Source organism: Aplysia californica, unplaced genomic scaffold, assembly GCF_000002075.1.
Source record: "Aplysia californica isolate F4 #8 unplaced genomic scaffold, AplCal3.0 scaffold00020, whole genome shotgun sequence".
NCBI lineage: Eukaryota > Metazoa > Mollusca > Gastropoda > Aplysiida > Aplysiidae > Aplysia > Aplysia californica.
Window position 1 is genome coordinate 2,331,685 of NW_004797290.1, and position 18,441 is coordinate 2,350,125.

Sequence of the window (18,441 nt, forward strand, 5' to 3'; positions counted from 1 at the left end):
ATACACGATATTTTTACGGAGATGCATGCCATATATGGAACTGATTGCCCACCCTACGCTGTGATAAAATTTTGGTGTAAAAAATTCAAATGTGGATTCATGGCACAGAATTCTACACTTAGTGTAGAATTCTGTGATTCATGGACATTGGAGATGACCACTGTGTCACTGGGATGGTCGCCTAGTGACAGTGACAGCAACATCCAGAATTCTACACTTATAGAATGGGAACTGTACCACGTGACCTGTGAGGAATTGAAGACCGAAAACAATGGCGTCTTGGGGGCACGATTTATCGTTTTCGGAAGTAACCCTATAGCTTTTAAAGCAAGAGCGGCGTTTACAAACGAGTGAAAAGTGGAACATACTATCCAGTTTGTAATTTTGAGTTACAGAATTCATTGTGCAACTAGAGATTGGAATCAAGGTTTTAAATTGTTGTGTTTTTGGGTGCAACAACAGAAAAAGCAGACATAGAGAGTTTATAAATATAAGATCTACAGAACTGTGAAAAAAGTGTAGAATTCTGTGCAGCAACACCAAAAGAGAATGTACGTTGCCTGAAAGGCGGGGGACAGTCGAACGTTTGAGCAAAGAAACTCGGCTTAGCAATGGACCAGTTAAACGAATCTTTGTGATATTTCTCCAGCTTTTTTATTTTTACGATGGCGAACGACTCATTTACCCCTTATCCTGAAGATGTAATGAAATTAAAATCGAACACCCAGCCTTCTCGGGTAAGGGCTAAAAAATCTTGGAGGTCCCGTGTGCAAGTTCCGCACTTAAAAAATCCCTTAATTGGTGGTCCTAAAATCGACATAGGCTTCGGCCGCCGCGGGACAAAATTCAAAATTAATTCCTAGGGCCTACCAAACATCTAGGCCTACTTCAGTAAGACTTGACCAGAAATCCACGTGAGACTAAGAAACATAAAATACTATTCTATATATAGCTGTTTCCGTGGTCGGCTCCGCTTTTTAAAAAACACAGATTTCGATGGTAAAAAACACCGTCGACATTATATACGAGATCGAAGAATATACCATTAAAAGGTATTCGACAAAACAATGTTGACCTTTATAAGACTTAAAGGTGTCTTCGAGAGAAGCATGAATTCTCATGGGACTGCAGCTAAGTTAGTAACCCATGAAAACAGTGAGGACCATTTGAAAGAATAATAGTAGGCCTATTTAACAGCCTCTCCCACTTTTACTGTTAGATAGTATTTATTCATCACATCATACCGTCAACATTTTTCTATCTCTCTTTCCCAGGATTATACCACCCACCCACCCACCCACGCACACACACACACACACACACACACACACACACACACACACACACACACACACACACACACACACACACACACACACACACACACACACACACACGCGCACGCGCACACACACACACACACACACAATACACTCACCAAACCAAACCAAACGGGGGGGGGCAAGGTCTACTGAAAACAAATAATATGTACATCATGCGGGGTGTTTAGGCTAAATGTCTACTGAAAACAAATAATATGTACATCATGCCTGCTGTTTAGGCTAAATGTTACTTTTTGTTAAAGCTGACAAGTATTCTAGTGAATATTTCCTGTATCTGAAAAGTAACATATTATTACATTCACACTGTCGAAAGAAGTTAACATTTCGCGCAGGTTCATCTTCAGTAAAATTTATTAAAATCATTACGCAGAAAGCAGCGACAGGGCTTATTAGGGCCCGCCTGTTGCCCTTCATTTCGTGGCAAAGGGTTTTAGATCTATATATAACAACAACAACAACAACAACAAGGGAGGCTGTGGCCCTGGCAAAGAGCACGCTCTTCGGGGCTCCAAACATTTCGAACGGATAACACACACACAATAATAATAATAATAATGATATTAATAATAAATAATAATAATAATGAGAGAGAGAGAGAGAGAGAGAGAGAGAGAGAGAGAGAGAGAGAGAGAGAGAGAGAGAGAGAGAGAGAGAGAGAGAGAGAGAGAGAGAGAGAGAGATCAGAGAGAGAGAGAGAGAGAGAGAGAGACAGGCAGAGAGAGAGAGTGAGAGAGAGAGATCAGAGAGAGAGAGAGAGAGAGAGAGAGAGACAGAGAGACAGAGAGAGAGACAGAGAGAGAGAGACAGAGAGAGAGACAGAGAGAGAGAGGGGGGGGGGGGTTGAAGTTGTGGCGGCCATGACAGTGCGAAAACTAGTAGTACAAGTCTATGGTATGTGAATAAAATCACATGACAGACATATCACATGACCAAGTTTGCAAGTTCAGACTGAGGAGTTGGGTAGCTGCTTTGCTGCATCATGTCAATCATGAGTAGCTAAGACAAGTAGCACAGTACTTAGACTTAGATCTACTGCTGCACGATTAAGAAAGCTTAGTGCACTGCTGAGATGAAAGCGGAAGAGGAGCGTTTGAAACCCTAACTTGATGACAGATTCTTTGTCCACTTTTAACATCCGAATGTGTTTATTTATTATAAAAGCAACTTTCAGTTTCAATTAGAGTAAGTCTTAATGACTGTCGGGTCTGTTTCGATTGTTGATGGTTTAAAATGTAATACTGATGAGTTTTTTTAGTCGTAGGAAGAATTCTGAATTAGAAGGGCTGGACTTCCTTGAACTTGAAGATTCAAAATGACAATCGCATAGGCCCGATGTTCTATTAATTTTTCGCTGATCTTTTTCATTTTTTATTTGTTTGGTCTCATGTAGCCTCAATTTTATTTATACATTTTTATATATATTCAACTAGATCTAGATTTCTAGATCTAAATCTAGATCTAGATTTAGATCTAGATCTATAGTCTATAGTACTAGACCAGACCTAAGAGTAAGACAAGTCTAACTTAGTCTAAGTGTAAGACTGCACGTTCAAAGTCAAACCACACCGCACGTCTCACCTCTCATAATATGACAGGAGGTCCTAGGCTGCAGCCTTTACTATTAATTTTGTTATCATGAGTGTATGAGGGTCCCCTGGGGTAGTTATTTAATTATTATTAATGTACAACAACACTATTGATGTGAAGCATCGTGGTGAAATCAGATGCTCGTCAAAATACTTATCAAGGATACACCAGCATTTCCTGCTGGTTTTGGCAATTTTGATATATTTTTTTGGTGCTCAAGTGAAACACCTTTTATGTTCGTTAAAGGACACATTTTTTGTGTGGATTTACTGAAAAACATTGATCAAAGGCACACACATGTATTTTGCAGTTTCCAAAGACTTTCAAACTACGGAAGGCACCACAAACTTTGGCATCCACTTCCTTGTTAATTTTTTTTACTGATGAAACAAAGCAACCCCCTGATCCTCTTTCATTCGCAAATATCTCAACTTCTAGGCCTATTCAAGATAGATGGGTATTTTTTTCATTGAAAGATGTTCAAATAAACAAAGATGATTTTATCAAATTGTGCCTAAATGGTAGCTTTCTCCCATCCATGAAGAACTACTTTTGGCTGACCTGAAATGTTTCAAATGGGCAAAACTTAACTGCAATGGATATTATTAGATGGGTAGAAATCTTTTTACAGGTTTTTATTATTTGTTGATTTCCTATGTCTTTATAGAACAGAATATCTTCATACTCTTTGAAGTCCAGTAAAGTTTGTTTTTTTCTGTTTACAACCCCATTCTTTTTCAGGAAGGTCTAGAGGCTTGAAGATGACAGGTTGTGTTGGGCTTTTGACACTGCTTTGCTTATTACTTGTGTCAGAGTCTGATTCAAGACGTTTCGATTTTGAGGCAGGAGCCTCGATCTCTTTCGATAACAGGCCTGGACTTGGACGTCTGTTTGATGGAATTGGAGGATTAAGTGGTGGAGGGGTAGGCATTTTTTTAAACCTCTAAATTATTCCTTTCTTTAATAGATTTTTTTCCTTTTATTTTAGAAAAGTCTTGTTACAGCCACTCTTTTGGCTCTGATTTGAAATGAATATTATGTGAAATAAATATGGGTTCAAATTAAACATTTATTAGTTTACTATAGCTACTGCTTAGCAACTAGGGTGTGTTTTTCATAACGTTTTATTCCTCTATGTATGTGCTTTAACTGTACCTAATATTATATACCTGTGTGTTAATTTATTTTGCCGTAGGCCCTATCAATTTACAATGTGCCTTTGATGACTCATCTGTTTTCATGTCCAATATGAAATTCCTCCAGCGAGTTCACATTTCCATGTTTTTATCTAGGCAACATCCAAACTGCTTGTCAACTACCCAGCTAAGGAGCGCGACCAGATCTTAGACTACCTCTTTAAGGTAGGCTAATTTGTTGAATGTCATCTAGGTTATCATATATTTTGGTATTTCGATAGACTGTGATGGTTAGGCCTTACCTTTGTAAGATTATGAAAACAGGGAATCCGTAAGTTGTAGTTAAAAAAAATTAATCAGAAAGTTTGTAATCCTATAGATCTAGATCTAGTAGCATTTAAAATTCTCTTACTTCCAAAATTTATGGTTTTTTTGCCAGCAGTTGCATAAAAAACAGGTATTGCTTTTGATGAAGAAGTAGATCTGTTAGCTCTTATAAAACTTTTTTGTTTCATTTAGCATTTCGTAGTTTGGTGTGCACTTTGACTTATTGAAAGTTTCTTTATGTATTGCTCTTTCCTGTACTTGTGTATCAGCGGTAGCGTCATTTCTACTCTGATAATCATTAATAGTTGAGTCACTAGAATTAAGGGTCTGGTCATTACAGTCAACAAGATTATGACGTCTTGAAAGCGCACAAGGGAAGATTAGTTTGGGAGGGGGAGGGAGGGGGGGGGGGGGTAATACAGAAAGTTTGAGGTATTGTGCCTTTGTTCTGGATTTCGACGAGAAGAACTTTCCCTTGTGTGTCAGAAATAAAATAAATTCACATTGAACTTGTGAGCTTGTTACTTGTATCTGTGGAAAAGATAGCCTCAGTTGATATTGCACATTTTGAAAGATGAACCCCAAAATCCTATTACAGTCGAACCTGCCATGACGGCTACCTGTATAATACGGCCACCTGTACAAATGGCCACTTTCCATTTCCCCCTGGCGTTTTTCTGTATAATTTAATGGTGTAAAACGGTCACCTGTCCAACTTGGCCGCTGTCACCTTATTTTATCAACCCACGGTCAAATTTACCTGCCTCAGGTGGCCAGGCATGGTCACTCGTCGCCCAACGCTTTGTCATCAATTTTGAATCGGCCCCTCACGCTGTGGACGGGCCGTCATAATTCATCCACCTGTCGCTATTGTTAGTCCCGCCAATGAATGACTACCTAAGTTGACCAATGGGTAGGCCTAACGATAATTTTCAACTGCTGGTGAGGGTAGCGTGATCTGTCATAACCTATAAGCCGCGCCCACAACTCATGCAGCACACAAATCGTGTGTCAGGTGACTGGTCACTGTTTTGTTTACCTAATCTGTAACAAAGTTACAATGGATGTTGATGTGAACTTGTGATAGTAGTGTCGCTCTTTTACCGAGTGGTGGTGACCCATGTGTTTGTTTTACCATGGTGCTTGGTCTTCACCGTCTTACTTACATAACATTTCATTTATTTTACCCCTGCACAAAATCAGCAACAAAAAGAAAGCTAACCAAAAAACAAACCAACAAAACTACGACAACAAAAACCCTTCTTACACCACCCCCTCCTCTTTTTCAAAAGAAAACAAAACCCCTTTTGAATTAACCTTACAGCAGTCCAAAGATCAGCCCTGGTTTGGACCTCAGAAGAGAATGGTTTGCTTTCTTCATTTTGATCTGTCCTGCCTAAGACAGCCGCTTTTGCTATACGGCCACTTTTTTCCTTGACAATGGGTGGCCGTTTTATACAGGTTTGACTGTATATATATGTGCATTTCACACTCTATTGTTGCTCTTTGATGTATTGAAGTAGTTGTGACAAGAAGGAGAACTTATGTATATTTTCCCTTACTTATCTGTTAAATTTCTTTAAGAAAAGGAGTAATTAACATACCTTTTTGTTGATTGGCATGCATATTATCTAATTCTGCAGCCAAATTTTGGAGCTTCCCTGCAGATTCTTAAAGTGGAAATAGGAGGAGATGCCGAAAGCACTGGTAAGTATTTTTAAACTCCTGTTTTTTTATAGTAAAGTTTACTCATCTAAATGTTGAAGGAAAGTTATAAAAAGTTGTATTTTCCATTATGACATTATTTAAAAATTAATTGCAAAATTTCTGTAGTGATTATGAAATTTGAGAAAAAATCTTGTTGAATGGGGAGGGTAATTATTTTATTATTTAAAAAAACAACACTTATATATATCGGTATATGGAATTTGGAAGAAAGTAAGTCTTTCCTTTGATGAAATTATAGAACATGCTTCTTATTGTTGATCTTAGCTTTTTTTTTGGTGGTAATCTCAGAGACTTGTTTTAAATCAGGTCATGCCTGGTTGTTGTATTGAGGATAGGCTACTTGGATGCTTCAATCATAACTTTTTTTCGCAAAGCCATTGAAACTTCTCTCACCACTTGATTTTACAAGGCAGAGAGAATGACTTGTTTGACCAGCATACACTGTAGAATATTGTTTTATAATATGTATTTGCAATATTTCAATGTTTCAGATGGCACCGAAGCCTCTCATATGCATAACAGCTGGGATGAAAATTACCAACGAGGTTATGAGTGGTGGCTGATGAAAGAAGCTAAAAAAGTATGTCTGTATGTTATATGATTTCAATATAGGATTGTTAGTAACCCTACTCCTACCAATACTTTTTATGCAGATCTCATTTAATTCTTATTCAGTTCTGTTTGGTTAAAAACATAGAGCTTCAGAACCCAAAGCCGCAGTGCTTTTTTATATCTATGTTCCTGAGTTTACCACAACTGTGCGAAGTTAAAAAAAAAAAATCCCCAATGAAAGATCGTTTATTCAAACTTACAGCCTCCATCTTTGTGTGCTTTAAACAGATGATGTACTGAAGAAGTTTTCTCAAGTCTTTTTACTCTTTCCTGGAAAATTTAGGATCAAGCAGAAATTGAAAGTACTGGTATTTTAAAACTGTATTTTTCACACCCAACGGTCATTAAGATACGTGTAATTCTGGAAAATGAATTAATCTTCTGTTTTACAATTACTCTGTTCTTTTGGTAATATGATTGCAAGATGCAGCAAAGTGACTTGCATTAAAGGTATTTCTTTTTATGGTATAGACTGTTTTGTGTAAGACTCCGCCGTGTATGCCATTTTGAAAAGTGATGTATCACAGAGTCTTACCCTGATCGAGTAGTCATTGATATGCATTAATCTCCTGTGGGGGGTGGGGGGTGGGGGGCTCTTGTGGCGTAGAGGTTAAAGTGTTCACCTCTCATGCAATAGGTCCCAGGTGGGATCAGGATAGCGTGGGAAATTTTTCTTCTCTAAAACTGTCTCCTTTCACCTGCTTTCCTGCTCCCGAGCAATGTTCTGTTGTCTGTTTTCGTCTCCACTTTCTGCCCCCACCCCCTCACCTCCTTTGCCCCCTCCTCTCGGCTCCTGACTCTTTCTGCAGCCTTTCTCAGACTGCTGCTCCTTGGCCCCTTACTGCTGTCTTTCAGCCACACCCCTGATCTTATGGTAGGAAAGATTTACACCTAGCCTACTCGGACAAAGGGGAAAAATCTCGGAGGCCCTGTGTGCAAGTTGAGCGCTTTAAAGATCCCTTGGTTGTCCAAAATTGATAACAGTATGCTTCGGCCAACACCCCAGCAAAATTAAAAATTTCCCACCAAATGAAAATGTTTTATGTATCCTGTGCATTCATATAACCTTATGCAGTTGCTAGCACTGTAAAACAATTACCCATAAAATTATAAAATCTCTCCTGTTATTTTCCTTGAACAGAGAAATCCAGATATAAAACTGTATGCGTTACCGTGGGGTTTTCCTGGCTGGATTGGACAAGGCCATAGATCTCCTTGGACCAATGTCAATGTCACTGCAGATTACATCGTCAGATGGATCAATGGAGCTAAAGTTCACCATGACCTGAATATTGACTTTGTTGGGGTGAGTGTTGTGGTCACTTCCTTTTTTATTGTCGTTGTTGCTTTTTTGTTGTTGTATTGTTGAGTTTCTTATCTGTTAAGTTAATAAGGGTGCCACTTTACCAGTTACTTCAGGAATTCTAAACATTTATGGATGGTTCTCATAAAGTTTTTTTTGGTTCTTTGGGGGGGGGGGGGGGGTGATTCTGTGTCCTGCTTCATTAAAAAAAAATAATTTATCATTAAGGCAATCCAGTAAGTGCTGGAATTTTGCTAGGCATTAAAGTGGCTCCCCAAAATGAGCTGTTTCCCTGAGTCAGTATTTCATAAGCATAGTTTGCAAATCATGTCTATTTGTTCTTTTTTTCTCAGCAGCTGAATTTTGTGATTTCATTCTAGATCAATTATGGCCAATGTATGGATTTATAGGATGAGTTGATTTCTTGTTGTTGAGCTCTGCTGATCCTTTAACAGCGCTTTGGCTATTTCAGAGACAAGATTTGAGTCCCAGTCTTGTGTGCTTCTGCCTAAGTAGCGGTACCTCTCGTAAATTGTGCCGTCCTGCTCAGTTCATCTGTCGGCCTTTATAGCTTCTCCTGTAGTGTCAGTGGGGTTGGCCACATTTCCTGTCTCAGGGCCCTGTGTCCTGTAATGCTGAAGGATGTGTTCCACTGTTTGGTCCACCTCTCCACATAGGCTCTCTGTTATAGACTATAGTCACACTATTTTTTTTTCTGTTCTAATTCATAAGAGTCATGTTTAATTGAGATGTGAATGAACTTACAAACTGTTTATTGTGTATATTTGTGTAACAAAGATGTACATCATCTCTGTAGTGAGAAAAATATAGAACTCTGTTTACCCCTGCTTTACAGGGTGAGACAAAAACTTAGGAGTCGCTCATTTTTCTTGCGACAGCGATGGAAAATATAGTCTTTTTCATTTTAAGATGCAACATAAGGCCTATGGATAATGTTAAGTTTGTATAATTTTTCTTTTCTTTGCCTATTCTAGATTTGGAATGAACGCATGTACTCTGTGGACTATATAAAGGTACGGTATTTTCTTGTTTGCAAGTTCTGAAAAATTTGTAACATTGGTTTAATACAAGAATTATCAGTCTTAAGATGTAATGTTTATCGAGTTTTGTTATATATCATCACAATCATTCAAGATTGTAGTATGGTAAATTTTTGAACAAAATGAAAGAAAATCAAGAATGTTGTAGAGTTTGATGAGGTGCATTGTTTGGTACTAGTCTCAGTCTTCTTCTTAAAATAGCAATAGCTTAACTTAACATGAATTAAACAATTATGTATTAACATACATAAGGTCATGCTTGAAATAAAACAGTTTTCTGCTTCTCTAGATTTTTAAAAATATGACAGTGATGAATGATGGGGATGATATGTAATTTTGATTTAAAGGGACTATTGAAAAAATTTGCTTTGCAGGCCTGTGGCCAAAAAATAGTACTTTGATCTCTCAGTTTGTCTTCCTCAAGAGTTTTATACACACTTTGGTAAATAAGGCATAATTATTTGTTGGTGATGTGTCTTGTCTAAAAGCTTTTTGGTTTTGTTTTGTGAAGTGTTTTACGGCGCTCGCAACTGCATAAGGTCATATGAACGCGCGGGACAATCCTAATATTTTCGGTTGGTAGGAAATTTTGAATTTTGCCTGGGTGGCGGCCGAAGCCTACTCTTATTGATTTTAAACCACCAAGGGATCTTTAACATGCGCATCTTGCACACGGGCCCTCCGAGATTTTTCGCCCTTGTCCGAGAAGGCTAGGTGTAGATCTTTCCTACCAGAAGATCAGGGGTGTGGCAGAAAGACAGCAGTAAGGAGGAGCCAAGGAGTAGCAGCAGAAAGGCTGCAGAAAGAGTCAGGAGCTCAGAGGAGGGGGTAAAGGAGGTGAGGGGTGGGGGCAGAAAGTGGAAATGAAAGCAGACAACAGAACATTGCTAGAGAGCAGGAAAGGAGGTGAAAGGAGACAATTTTAGAGAAGAAAATTTTTCAGTCGCTACCTGGATTCGAACCCGGGACCTTTGAGTGAGAGGCCAACACCTTAACCTCTAGGCCCCGAGAGCCCCCAAGCTTTTTGGTTTATTGAACTTCTTGGTTAGACATGGTAAAGAATGACCCTGTTTCTGCGGGGCTTGCAGACTATCACCTAATGTTGCACCTGTGCAAGCAGTTCCAACAACGGCAATAGTAATGGAAAATATAGCATGGTAGTCAACATTAGTGGTTGGACTTATAATCGATGATGATCTTGTTTTTCCTCAGAGATTGCGATCTATGTTAGACGAACGTGGATATCAGAAGACACTCATCATTGCTGCTGATGTTAAGTGGGAAATTGCAAAGGACATTGAGTCGGATGTCGCCTTGAGGAAAGCTGTACATGCTATAGGGTACACATAATGTTTGTTAATATTTATTGATATTATTGTTTGCTATACGTCTAGTGACTTGACAAGGACCTCTTCAATTTTACGGTGTTGAGTGTCTTAGACTCATAAGGCTTGGAGGTGCATAAGTAGTCAATATGTGGGTTTCATACATACACATTTTATTCTTTCATGTTTGTTTATCTTTTTGACTGTACCTGAAGATATTTAGATTTAGAGCACATACACACACACATACACACACACACACACACACACACACACACACACACACACACACACACACACACACACACACACACAAACTCACACATTTTCACACACACACACACACTTACACACACATACACAGATGCACTTATACGAATAGTCACTGGATGGACATACAAAATAATGTTATTTTTGCACATTTGACAATGACTAACAGAATATCTCATATATATATATATATATATATAGATGACCGTATCTGGTACATGTTTTCTATTTTCAGATGTCACTATCCCGGAACGAAGTCCAGTGCCACTGCTGTGTCCTCAGGGAAGCAGCTGTGGTCCTCCGAGGACTATAGCACCTTTAATGATGAAGTTGGTGGTGGCTGCTGGGCAAGGGTAATAATACCCCGCCGTCCGTCAACCCTGATTGTGTTCTTTGATTTCACATACACTCTAGCAAACACGTAGCAAAATCATTGGGATGCGGATATCTTTTCATGATGTAGACATTTCTTTGTGTACATGTTTTAAATATGAAGAATATGCGTGTTTTAGAAATTTTTTTAGACCTGAATACTTGTTTGCCATGTATGTGTTTCGCTATGTGTGTGTTTGCTAGGCTGTATATATAAACCAATACCGGTGCCTACAAACCGCTCACCTATGTTTGAATTGACCCATTTTATGAGAGTTTTGTATGAGTAGGGTCTCCATTAATTAAGTTGTAAGACTGACAGTGGTACTTTTGTGGATTTGATAGTTGGCATAGCCAAGTGAATGGTGTATTCTTAGGCCAAGTACAGTCGAAATAGTCAAAGACTGCCACCCATTGTTGAGTTTCTTTTAGTGTTTTTCACACTACTGATCCTGAGATGGATGTGGTTCAGTACCTTTTCACCTCAGGTGATGCAAGGAAACCCCCCAAAAACGGAGGAGGTCACATGCATACATTGTGGTATGCCGATGGTATCTTGGCAGTTAAATATTGAAGAACAGCAGGTCTTCCCAGGCTGGCTGCTTGTGTAAAATTCTTTATTCCTTCTCAAAATGGTAAAAACTCTGGTCAGTTTGAATAAGAGTGAGTTTCACTACTGGATGAAGAAAGATACTGTTTACTTTTCAAAGATCTATTTGGGGAATGAGGAAGGAGAAGAGAATGAACCTGATGGAAAATGAAAACCTCGCTTAAAATATTTTATTTTAGACCCTGTGGTGCTTGTAAATCTCAAAAGTGAATTTTTTTGTGGTTATAATTACGATTACAAATGACTTTTTGTCTGCAACTTAGACTGTTACATCTTTCTGTTTCAGATCCTAAATCAAAATTACGTGAATGGGCACATGACAGCGTAAGTGTCAGTATAGGTTCATAGGCGTTTTGAACTTTTCTAGCACGCACATTGGAAAATTGATGTGACCCAAAAATCTTTTGTAAATTACAAAGTTTTCTATGTAGATCTATGTATTTTACATACGAAGAATATCAATGTACAGGAAAAAGTTCAGGATTTGAAAATCTATTTGTGAGGCCGCACGTTGGAATCAGGCTCTCGTCAAAATAATCAAAGTGAAGAAACTTGAATTTTTCCGCAGGTTTGTGAATTTTTATCACATTTTTGTTTTTTGGCTCAACACCTTTCAAGCCAATTAAAGAACTCATTTCTGTGTGGATTTTTCTGAAAAGCGTTGATTAAAGGCACAAAATGTAAATTTTCAGTAACTATGGACTATTAAGCTAAGGAAATAACTAATCTTTGGAGGCCATTTTCTCACTAATTTTACCTCTGAAAAAAGGTGACCCCCACTCCTTCTTTCGCATATATCTCAACTTATATTCAAGATAAATGAATATTTTAAAAATCCAAATAAAGACAAGTGAACAAGTTTTAAGATGACTCCAATAACTCTACATGCCCAAAAATTGACGAGAGCCTGATTCCACCACGCTGCCTCACATTTGCTTTGTGTGTGTTCCTCTTGTATGTGTTTCACTATGTGCGTGTTTTGAGATGTGTGTGTTCACTTTGTATGTGTTAGATTGCATGTGTTTGCATTCTTGAGGCAGACTCAAACTTAAGTTTGAATTCTTATGTAGACACTGCCCACACCTGTCTGAAATACAACCCACATTCTCTCTGCAAGCTTCTAGAAAAGAAACTCTTTTCCACAGCATCGACATCATGTTTACACCCTTTACTGACCCCTGGACTGGTGAAACCTTTCCTGTTTATACTCTTTCACAACAATGACTGCCCATTTTTTCAACTTCCTACGAACAAAGCAACCTTCTAATGTTCACATTATTGTGTGCCTAATGGAAGTAAAAGTATTTATTAGTAAATTCTGACTTCTTTCTCGGGCTCTTAGAGACTTTCGTTACTAAAATGAACACAAGGCAACAGCTTAATGTCTCAGTTGAAGAAATGAAGAAATTTAGAATGAGGAGCAAGATGTATGCCCAGCAGTTTTAGATGGGTTGAATGCTAGCTCTGCATTAAAATTTTTGGTAGTATTGTTCGGGTTGAACAGGATAGGGTGAAGGTAGACAGGAACTGTCATCAAGCTGGCTTCGGCTGAAAAGAATGAATGACATTGCAGCATGAGATAACAACAGCAGCATGTTCTTGGATTTAAAAATATTTAGCTATACTTTGTGTCACTGTAACTGTCGGTGGGATTTGTGAGTTTTTTTAGAACAAATAGAACGACTTAAATTTTCTGAAACATAGTCAACAATTTGAAGACATTGTAATTTGTCCCTTCAGAAACCTAGTCAACAATTTGAAGACATAGTAGTTTGTCTTTTGAAAAGGCTACTGTTGAGTAACAAGAGTGTCTATTTGGAAATGAATAATTGTTGCCCAGGAAGGATGCCAGTCAGACCGCACCCTCACCCATGTTTTATCTCCAACCACCAAGGAAAATGACCTTGTCTTGTGCATAGTTGATTTGTTGATTTGTTGGGAGTCCTAATGGTTTTATTCCCAAACCTTTCCATTATAAGCAGCGTCAGTAGGCCTGCACCATGAAATTGTCAACTATTATTTCCGACATAGCTGTATTAATTTGTAACTGTAGTAGAATCACTTTACGTTTGACTCTCAGTCAAAGCATGGGTTATTTCTTAAAGGTGATTTAGTTATCATTAATGTTTCTCACTAATTTAGTTTTAAATAGGTAAGATAAGTAAGACAAATTAATGTGTCTAACGATGGATGTTTGCTGGGCACTCTGATTTAGTTTCTTTTTAGTCGCACTATTGTCTTGATACTGCTAGTTGCAACATGTTATTTGAAAAAATGCTAACTTACCTATAATTACAATTTAACGTGTCCCACTGAAGCCATGAATTTTTCACTCCTGTATCATCTCTGTTTGCAGTACCATATCCTGGAATCTGATAGCAAGCTACTACAAGGGTCTGCCATACTATAGGGATGGTTTGATGACTGCTGTGGAGCCCTGGTCTGGACACTACGAGGTGGAAACGCCAATCTGGATTTCAGGTTAGTATTCATGGTCAATGGAAACCTGAAGATTCCTCAGTATTGGGAAAAGACAGAAGGTTGTTGAAATGCATTTGAACAAATAAAGAAAAGATACTGAGAAAATTGTGGACAGAAAGGGAAATAAATTGGACATCCAGAATGATAATCAGTCAAAAAGAGGTCAGAACTTTTTCTTGGACATCTGTTAAATCACAAAAGGTTTAAATCTCACAGCATTGACATGAAAGTTTAAAGAGAGACTAGTAGAAAATTGTGCTATTATTACTGTCATATGTATAAACTTTTTAGGTGTACATAAAAAAAGATACATTTTCTTCATTCCAAAGAGATTATATCCCTTCTCAGACTGCTCATTTAGCTGGAATATAAATGCAGGCATAGAGGGGCTGCTAAATGTGCAACAAATGTAATGGATTTCCTTTTTTTGTTCTCCAAAATTTCGTTATGCAGCCCACACCACCCAGTTTTCCAGCATTGGTTGGAAGTATCTGAGCCACGGACATGGTGTTGGTCACTTGCCAAAAGGCGGGTCCTATGTCAGCCTGACTGATCCAGCGGTGAAGCAGCTCACTATCGTTATAGAGACCATGGTAAGGCAAGAGCCAGAAAAGGTGTATGATTTTCATGTATAAGAATTGTTTTTCAGCTCAAGAACCAATTTTTATTACGAGTGATTTGTTCTTTATCCCTTGAGCATAAAACCATAAAATGCTTTGTTTTTAGCCAGTTGGGAGGGTAATTAATTGTGTTCTACTCATTTCTTGTTGGTTGGAATTATTTATTTTGGGGAAAATTTATGCGTCTGTGATTCTGTATTAGTGTATTTCAGTACTAATTTCAATTTGGTGTGATATTTGTTTCTCCAGACTCATGATCATTCAAAGTGTATCCGTCCTGCCCTGCCCAAATACAGTGTGGCTCCTCAGAATGTGACTATAGTCTTAGCGGGAAATTTTGTAAGTGAACAAACTGACTCTATGTAGATCTGGTGTGTTTATTTTATAGTTTTTGTCTATTTTGATATTGCTATGATAATTTTTTGTTCTTTTGTTACGATTTTATTAGGCAGTTAACTGCATATCTTTCCTTTTGTTGAGAGAAAACTTCTTTTCCCTCTATTTACTGTCTGCATTTCTAAGTTAATGTGCAAGTCAACTGCATCGACCATATAAAAGCAACCAGTGCAGATACCATAAATGAGAGATGTCGTGATGACTGTAATCACATGATTATTTGCTTGTTTGTTTACATAGTAAGGTTATATTTTCATACCTTCAGCTGGTATCAGAAGGCAAACATGATCCAACACCATGTTTAGGTTTTATTGGTGTATTTTAGAAGCTGAAGGAATGTCTTCATTAGCAGTCAAAATGCAAATACGTAACTGAAGTAAAGAGATAGGTCAAGACAATTTTTAATCTGTCTGTTTGAGGGTGAGTTTTTCCTGAAGCTAACCATGTTGTGTTGTAGTTGGCTGTTAATGCTTTACATCCAAACCGACACTATGTAGATAATTTATTTGTGGTCTGCTTTAACTCTGTCTATGATGGCCTACTTCGGCTGTTGGGGAAACGTCTCTTTAGAAAGATGGACATATCCAATAAAATTAAAATATGAAATAAAAATAAACTGCGTTTTATTGATCCCGGTGGGGAAAGTTGAATTATAATGGCAAACATACATACATAAATACATAATTTGAAATACATACATAAATACACAACATCACACCAATACAAAACAAGGTCACAAACATACCATTGCTGGTCACCACTGTGCAGCATCCTGATTTTGAGCTAGGTTTGTCGTGTCTTGCTCAAGGATACACCCCAGTGACCACCCTTCTGAACCGCATGTCACAGACACTTGCTCGACATTACTTTTGAGTGTGAACTCACTACTCGCTTAGCCACTGGAGCCCCCACTGCCATAACATTTTTTTGTGGGAGGCGAAGAATCTAACTATTCCCCCTCAGTAGCAGATGTTAGGGACTTTGCGATCGAGATCATTAATAAAGGATTTAGAAAAAACTGATATTGTGAGATGAAACGGAGAAATATAATTCTTGGCGCTTATGCTTTCGAAGAACTCATTCTTGGAGCAACAGTCCACTTTTTGATGTCCTTTCATGAAATTCTACCCATCAAAGGCATACAAATCTTACAAATAACATTCACCGCACTTGCAAAGGTAGCATCAATTCCTCAAATGTACACATTATTGCTGGTCGTTGCACTGCAGCTTCCAGCATTTTTCGTCAGTGAGAGTTAAAATTAGTGTCTCTTTGACGAAAATACCCATCTCATAGCCATTGTCACTTGCCATTTCCAAACTTTTACATAATAATATAAGGGAATTCATTCACCAGTCTACCATGACCGTACGAATCTTTTGGTGCAATTTCAGAACAACATCTCACAAATGAATGTATGGTACAGCAAGCTGAAATTTGACGGTTCAAAAAGCATCATGTTTCAGAAGCAGAATCCGCTTAAAGTAAGTATGAACCTTGTTGAATATTGTTGTCCTGAATTATGTTCATGCATTGGTTGAACTTATAACTACCTTGAAAGAAGAAAAGTATTGGCTGAACTTACATTGAGTATTGAGTGAATGGTAACTTGTGTCATCAGTTTGTGGTCAGGCTTCCTGTTTTTTTAGTTTGAGAATAAGATTCAGATACTATGGCTTTTCCTGAAATTCACAGCAACTTTTTTTGGTTCAATGGGTTTTTTTTTTCTTGAAATGTGCATTCCCATTCATGAACAAGATGCCGGCATTAATTTAACATCTAAGACGAGTTGTAAAGTTCCCCTTCTAACTTGTTTCTCTTTTTTTTTGGGGGGGGGGGGGGGGTGATTCTGTGTCCTGCTTCATTAAAAAAAAATAATTTATCATTAAGGCAATCCAGTAAGTGCTGGAATTTTGCTAGGCATTAAAGTGGCTCCCCAAAATGAGCTGTTTCCCTGAGTCAGTATTTCATAAGCATAGTTTGCAAATCATGTCTATTTGTTCTTTTTTTCTCAGCAGCTGAATTTTGTGATTTCATTCTAGATCAATTATGGCCAATGTATGGATTTATAGGATGAGTTGATTTCTTGTTGTTGAGCTCTGCTGATCCTTTAACAGCGCTTTGGCTATTTCAGAGACAAGATTTGAGTCCCAGTCTTGTGTGCTTCTGCCTAAGTAGCGGTACCTCTCGTAAATTGTGCCGTCCTGCTCAGTTCATCTGTCGGCCTTTATAGCTTCTCCTGTAGTGTCAGTGGGGTTGGCCACATTTCCTGTCTCAGGGCCCTGTGTCCTGTAATGCTGAAGGATGTGTTCCACTGTTTGGTCCACCTCTCCACATAGGCTCTCTTTTATAGGCTATAGTCACACTATTTTTTTTCTGTTCTAATTCATAAGAGTCATGTTTAATTGAGATGTGAATGAACTTACAAACTGTTTATTGTGTATATTTGTGTAACAAAGATGTACATCATCTCTGTAGTGAGAAAAATATAGAACTCTGTTTACCCCTGCTATACAGGGTGAGACAAAAACTTAGGAGTCGCTCATTTTTCTTGCGACAGCTATGGAAAATATAGTCTTTTTCATTTTAAGATGCAACATAAGGCCTATGGATAATGTTAAGTTTGTATAATTTTTCTTTTCTTTGCCTATTCTAGATTTGGAATGAACGCATGTACTCTGTGGACTATATAAAGGTACGGTATTTTCTTGTTTGCAAGTTCTGAAAAATTTGTAACATTGGTTTAATACAAGAATTATCAGTCTTAAGATGTAATGTTTATCGAGTTTTGTTATATATCATCACAATCATTCAAGATTGTAGTATGGTAAATTTTTGAACAAAATGAAAGAAAATCAAGAATGTTGTAGAGTTTGATGAGGTGCATTGTTTGGTACTAGTCTCAGTCTTCTTCTTAAAATAGCAATAGCTTAACTTAACATGAATTAAACAATTATGTATTAACATACATAAGGTCATGCTTGAAATAAAACAGTTTTCTGCTTCTCTAGATTTTTAAAAATATGACAGTGATGAATGATGGGGATGATATGTAATTTTGATTTAAAGGGACTATTGAAAAAATTTGCTTTGCAGGCCTGTGGCCAAAAAATAGTACTTTGATCTCTCAGTCTGTCTTCCTCAAGAGTTTTATACACACTTTGGTAAATAAAGCATAATTGTTTGTTGGTGATGTGTCTTGTCTAAAAGCTTTTTGGTTTTGTTTTGTGAAGTGTTTTACGGCGCTCGCAACTGCATAAGGTCATATGA

At 37.9% G+C, this 18,441-nt stretch overlaps 1 protein-coding gene across 1 annotated transcript in view; it reads left to right on the forward strand.

Annotated features, from left to right (window-relative positions):
* Positions 1 to 2,259: 2,259 nt before the first annotated feature.
* The window catches only part of LOC101859299 (galactocerebrosidase), a gene marked incomplete in the record, with an annotated part of 46,564 nt that continues 30,382 nt past the window's right edge, over positions 2,260 to 18,441 (forward strand). Inside the window, 14 exon segments of the mRNA XM_013087261.2 lie at positions 2,260 to 2,525; positions 3,672 to 3,853; positions 4,223 to 4,291; positions 6,037 to 6,100; positions 6,613 to 6,701; positions 7,875 to 8,039; positions 9,032 to 9,070; positions 10,310 to 10,437; positions 10,928 to 11,045; positions 11,961 to 11,998; positions 14,031 to 14,155; positions 14,609 to 14,748; positions 15,025 to 15,114; positions 16,566 to 16,655. Of these exon segments, the coding sequence (XP_012942715.1) occupies positions 3,692 to 3,853; positions 4,223 to 4,291; positions 6,037 to 6,100; positions 6,613 to 6,701; positions 7,875 to 8,039; positions 9,032 to 9,070; positions 10,310 to 10,437; positions 10,928 to 11,045; positions 11,961 to 11,998; positions 14,031 to 14,155; positions 14,609 to 14,748; positions 15,025 to 15,114; positions 16,566 to 16,655 (1,317 nt within the window).